Below are 5,862 nucleotides of genomic sequence, written 5' to 3'. Positions count from 1 at the left end.
CTTCCTTCAATTTCTATCCCATAATCCAGTGACCCAGTCTCTCTATGTAGCATTTGCACACTTTAAGTAATATACTCTCAGGTCCAGACAGTTCTGCAGAGAGCAAGGGCCTGGCAAACTAATAAACAAACTACTTCTGGATTATCAGAGTTTTATCCTGAGCTTGCTCTCATGTATTTCATCACTAAATGGCACTGACTAAATTCTCTTTTGTATATTTATTATATTTTTTCTTGCAGGTTACTGGCATTTCCTGAGGTTCTAGCTCCTAGGATGAGATGGACGAGATTTTGCAATTAGCTGCTCTGGGCCGTCATGTCCAGATTGGAATGTTGTATGACAGCCGGTCAGACACTCTGATTCCAGGTATTGGAATAGTATCACATGGATCAGTTGTGGTAAATGCAAAGCTGTAGTTTACAATTACTAATATTGAGAAAGAGATCATAACTCGGTAAGGTTCAAAGTGGTTATAAGTAGTTATGTAGAGGGATGGGATGGTAAGGTAATTAAGCGAATGAGTGACAATTGGGTAACTATTAACATTACAAAACATTAGAGAAACGTGGCAAAGTGTAAGAAGGATCCAGAAAAGTCTCAATCCGAAAGGTTGATTGTTACTTTCCCACCTCAAATGCTGTCTAGCCCACTAAGTTCCTTCTGCTTCTTATGTTGCTCCAGATACCTGCACCAGCAGTCTCTTATGTTTTCAAATGATAAGTTCAGTTTGATTAGAGCATTGTAATTTTGGCACAAATATAATTTTGTCTATATTTAGCCTATTGAATTAACAACACAAATAAAATGCTGGAAAAACTCAGCAGAATGGACAGCATTTATGGAGTGGAATAAACTATCGATGTTGTGGGCTGAGACCTTTCTTCAGAATACGTCAACTCTTTATTCATCTCCATAAATGCTCCCTGATGTTTTGAGTTCTTCTAGTACTGTGTGTGTTACTCTCGATTTCCATCATCTGCAAGATTTTGTGTGTTTACTGAATGAAAATCATTCACTTCAATTAATTTACCTGTTCCTCAATATTTCAATGTTTATTATTGTTTTGTCCAATAGATGTCACCTTGTGGAACTCACAGACAATCTTAGAGAATACTGTCTCTCAAAATCAGCCCAGCACTGAGACAGAAATCATCACATTAGACTCCATGGAGAAGAAAGCCAATGCACTCAACGTGTCAGAATCATTGAAAGCAAGTCTCCTGGGTGGATTGGTGGAGTTGAAAGGATCTTCAAAATACTTCAATGACACAAAAGTATCAAAGCAACAGGCACGAGTTACCCTACAGTACAAAACAACGAATAAGCTTGAACAACTAATGATGACTCATTTAGGGAGGCAGGATGTTATATACCCGAGTGTATTTGAAGAAGGAACAGCAACCCATGTCATTACATCAGTGTTATATGGGGCCCAAGCCTTCTTTGTATTTGATCGAATGGTTTCTTCAGGAGAGAATTTGCAAGAGATTCAGCTCAACATGGAAGTGACAATCGAGCATTTCCAAAGAACTCATGGTGAGCCCTCTCTCAGAATGACAGAAGAACAAAAATGTAATGCCAATAAACTTAGCTGCACATTTTACGGAGACTTCCCATTGCAGAACAATCCCACCTCATTCCAAGATTTCATCAATATCTACACAACCCTCCCAATCTTACTCGGAAAAGCTGCAGAGCATTCAGTTCCTATGACAATCTGGCTCTATCCGCTCAAAAAACTCGACCCCAAAGCTGCTCAGTTAGTGAAACTGTTAAGCGTTGGATTGGTCAGTCATTGTCAGCGTGTCTTGGATCAGCTCAATGAGGCAGTGATACGATGCAATGATATGCTGAATCAAAGTGTCACTTTTCAGTTTCCTGAGATCAGGGACAGAATCCTGCAGTATCAAAATATGTGCCTTGAATACAAACAAATTTTCCAGGGAAAATTAGCAAGAGTTTTGCCATCCATCAGAGGAGGTGACAACCAAGAAGGTTTACTGACAGATATATTAAAGGATAGGGAACTGTCACCATTTAGACACGAGTCACTGGTTGCATGGCTGGATGGCAAAGAACGGGAGATGATGACAGTGAAACTTCACCTCAGAATATTGAAAGATATTCCTGTTGTTAAATCATTGAGTGAGTTACATAAAGAGTTGATGAATCCAGCAACAGACCACGTGGTCTGCTTCGCTTTTACGACACTGAAAAAGGATGATGTCTATCTGAAAGAGGCAACAAACTACCTCAAATCTCCTGCAGATCAGAAGATAAAGAGAGCAACCACTTTTGATGGAGATTTTGCAACAAACCAGAATGAGCAATGGTTTAACTCACAGGCTGTTTGCCGAAGGCTGAAGGAACAAGCTAAGTTATTCCATGATTTTGCAACAGCCAACAGAGCAGATAGGAAAACTAAATTCTTTGTTACATCTGTACATGATGAGAGCATCTTAGGGGCAAATATTTATCTCTATGAGGGAAGTAATATGAAAGGTCAATATTTTCAACCCCCATCACAGCCTGGGAGACCTGTGGCTAGTGGAATAACACATGATAGTGTAACACTGCAGTTACACCCTCCCAAAAATGGTGCCGAAGAGATTGTGAATTACAAGGTAGAGTACCAAACACTTCAGCAGGAGGGATGGACAACTCTAGACACAACAGACAAGAGTCACTCTGTTACAATATCTGGGTTGCAGCCACACCAAGAATATAATTTCCGATACAGGTCGGTGACCAAGGTTGGGCTCAGCAAGGTCAGTGATATCTACAGGACGAGCACACGTCCCACAGGTCCACCTGGTAATCCAGTTTTCCAGGATTGCTCACCCATTACAGCACTGTCCTTTGACTACTCAAGGCAGACTCCATCTGAAGCTAAAATAGCTCGGCGCAGTATCAAACATATTGTAGAGAGGAATGTTACATGCAACAAGGATGGTAGATTATGGAAAGAAATAAAGCCAGTAGATAGTCAAAGTCATGATAATTTACAGAGAATGAAACACTCTGGAGGAACAGCGTGTGGCAATATTTCAATAGAAATAGAAAATGAACCAAACAGAAAAGTCCACGAACTTTGCAAAGAGGCTTTATTGGTAGTCAGAGGAAACCCTTCCATTTACAAACTCAACCTGCAGAAAATAGTATTTGATCAGTCCAGGCAGTTTGTTAAATGCTCCTTTGGAAATCCCAGTAGTAAACATAGAATGAAGACAATTGTTCTTCTCGGGGCAACAGGGGCAGGGAAGACAACCCTCATCAATGGGATGATCAACTACATCTTGGGCGTGGAATGGGAGGACAACTCCAGGTACATGTTAATACATGAAGAGACAGGAAAATCACAGGCTGAAAGTCAGACATCCTCCATCACTGCTTATCAAATCCACCATCATGTAGGATTTAAAATCGATTATTCTTTGACTGTTATTGATACGCCAGGATTCGGAGACACCAGGGGAATAAGCCGAGATCAATTGATCACTGAGAATATCCGAGAGTTTTTCAGTTCCTCAAAGGGTGTTCATCAAATCGATGCCGTGTGTTTTGTTGTTCAAGCCTCTTTGGCTCGCCTGACTGACACACAGAAATATATTTTTGATTCAATTCTCTCTATTTTTGGCAAAGATATTACTGATAACATTCAGATACTGGTGACATTTGCAGATGCTCAGTTTCCTCCAATATTGGAGGCTTTGAAATTAGCTGACGTGCCATGCCCCACAGATAAAAATGATATGCCAGTATGCTTCAAGTTCAACAATTCTGCTATCTTCGCCCAGCGTCCAGTCTCTGGAAATTCTGCAAACAAGAAGAGCGCTGATGCAATTAGTGATGATGAAGAAGATGATGCTAGCTTTGATGAAATTTTCTGGAAGATGGGAACAAAAAACATGAAGGATTTTTTTACAGCCCTGAGCGCCATGAAATATAAAAGTTTACGACCGGCTGGAAACTGCCCAAAAGAAGGTAAACAACTGGAGGCCCCAGTGGAAGGATTACATATTCAAATCCGAGAAGGGCTAAGCAAATTGGAGGAAATCCGGAAAACTCAACAGATGCTGAACTTACATCAGACTGAGTTGAATGCAAACAGAGACTTTGAGTATACGATTAACTTTACAGTTGCTGTGAAGAAGGATGTCAGACTGCTTGGTTCGTTCGCGAACAACTGTCAGAAATGTCACTTCACCTGCCACTATCCTTGCAGTGTCCCATTTAATATGTTGACCTACTTGTGCAGAACAATGGATTGGTGGGGGAACTGCAAAGTCTGTCCTCAAAAATGCAGCTTCAAAGACCATTCTATTGAATGGTACAGGTATGCCTATGAATCGAGAACAAAGAAGAGGACATATGGGGAACTGAAAGAAAAATATGAGAAGGCTCATGGTGAGACCATCACACAGGAGAATGTCATGGAAATACTCGAGCAGAAGTTTGTTAAGGTTCGAGGGACAGTGCTGGTGCTGATTGAACAATTCATACAGAACATTGGAAACCCAAACCGGTTATCCACACAAGCTTACATTGAACGTATGATTCATTCTGAGGAAGTAGAGGCACTGCCAGGGTTCGAGGAGCGAATTCAGGCACTGCGAGTCGTTAAGAAACAGGCAGAGTTAAGAGAAGGTAGCCATAAATAAAAGAAAAGTAGATTGAATGAGGCCTAGTATCTGTGAAATTAACAGTGAAGGGCAGTGACTGGAGACCTGGAAGTGGACTGTCCTAGGTTTGGATTTCTGACTGTCTGCTTGTGATTGAGTAGGTGGCAGGTGGGTGGCAATTTGGCTTATTTTGCTCTTTTTCGTCTTTTTTTCTTATGAAAGTTTCATATGGGCCCCACTAATCCTTGTCTACTCAAGAAAAGCAAATCTAAACTTTTCAGTCTTTCCTCATAACTGAAACACTCAACTTCAGCCAATACCTTAGTTACTCTTTTCTGTATCCTGTCTAGTACCTTCACCTCACTGCTGTGGTATAAATGACAGAACTGATTGGAGTACTCCAGTTGGTGCCTGGCCCGTGTTTTATAAAGGGTAGCATAATCTCTCTGCTCGTATATTCAATGACCCAGTGGACGAAGGTAAATATTCCATTTGACTTCTCCACTACCTGCACTACTGCTGTCAGTGACCTTTGAAATTATGCACTGTTTTTTCATCTCCTCAGTAATATATAGGGTATTATGTCCATTTTTAACATCCCAAACCAATCCGTCTTCTCATATTTCATCAACTCCCTTTTATCAGAGTACATTCTACGCGTCATTGCTCTCTCCAACTCACCAACTACACAATATCATGAAGTCGTCAGTTTAGCCAAGTTAATATCAAATATTTACTGTCTTCCAATCACCATAGAAAACAAATATACAGTATCTATCACACCATATAACCATATAACAATTACAGGATGGAAACAGGCCATCTCGGCCCTTCTACTCTGTGCTGAATGCTTACTCTCACCTCGTCCCACCTACCTGCACTCAGCCCATAACCCTCCATTCCTTTCCTGTCCATGTACCTATCCAATTTTAGTTTAAATGACAATACTGAAACTGCCTCTACCACTTCTACTGAAAGTTCATTCCACACAGCTACCACTCTCTGAGTAAAGAAATTCCCCCTCGTGTTACCCTTGAACTTTTGCCTCTAACTCTCAACTCAAGTCCTCTTGTTTGAATCTCCCCTACTCTCAATGGAAAAAGCATATCCATGTCAACTCTATCTATACCCCTCATAATGTTAAATACCTCTATCAAGTCCCCCCTCAACCTTCTATGCTCAAAGAATAAAGAACTAACTTGTTCAACCTTTTCCTGTAACTTAGGTGCTGAAACCCAGG

At 40.8% G+C, this 5,862-nt stretch overlaps 2 protein-coding genes across 2 annotated transcripts; both read left to right on the top strand.

The window, feature by feature from the left end:
* The first annotated feature begins 278 nt into the window (after nt 1-278).
* On the top strand, nt 279-1,924 carry LOC132394781 (neoverrucotoxin subunit beta-like). Its single transcript, XM_059971189.1, has 3 exons — nt 279-366; nt 1,075-1,787; nt 1,889-1,924. The coding sequence occupies exons 1-3, from the start codon at nt 279-281 to the stop codon at nt 1,922-1,924; spliced, it is 837 nt and encodes a 278-aa protein (XP_059827172.1).
* Nucleotides 1,925-2,085: 161 nt separating this feature from the next.
* On the top strand, nt 2,086-4,661 carry LOC132394780 (uncharacterized). Its single transcript, XM_059971188.1, has one exon. The coding sequence runs from the start codon at nt 2,088-2,090 to the stop codon at nt 4,659-4,661; it is 2,574 nt and encodes an 857-aa protein (XP_059827171.1). The 5' UTR covers nt 2,086-2,087.
* Nucleotides 4,662-5,862: the final 1,201 nt, after the last annotated feature.

Source organism: Hypanus sabinus, chromosome 5, assembly GCF_030144855.1.
Source record: "Hypanus sabinus isolate sHypSab1 chromosome 5, sHypSab1.hap1, whole genome shotgun sequence".
NCBI classification, from domain to species: Eukaryota; Metazoa; Chordata; class Chondrichthyes; order Myliobatiformes; family Dasyatidae; genus Hypanus; species Hypanus sabinus.
This window is presented reverse-complemented; position numbering and strand designations above follow the sequence as displayed.

Excerpts from the sequence above, each read along its gene's own strand:
- LOC132394781 (XM_059971189.1), top strand. The coding sequence starts at position 279 with ATGGACGAGATTTTGCAATTAGCTGCTCTGGGCCGTCATGTCCAGATT. Across the intron at positions 367-1,074 it reads GTCAGACACTCTGATTCCAG|ATGTCACCTTGTGGAACTCA; the intron begins GTATTGGAATAG and ends TTTGTCCAATAG. Across the intron at positions 1,788-1,888 it reads AACTGTTAAGCGTTGGATTG|GGACAGAATCCTGCAGTATC; the intron begins GTCAGTCATTGT and ends TCCTGAGATCAG.
- LOC132394780 (XM_059971188.1), top strand. The coding sequence starts at position 2,088 with ATGACAGTGAAACTTCACCTCAGAATATTGAAAGATATTCCTGTTGTT.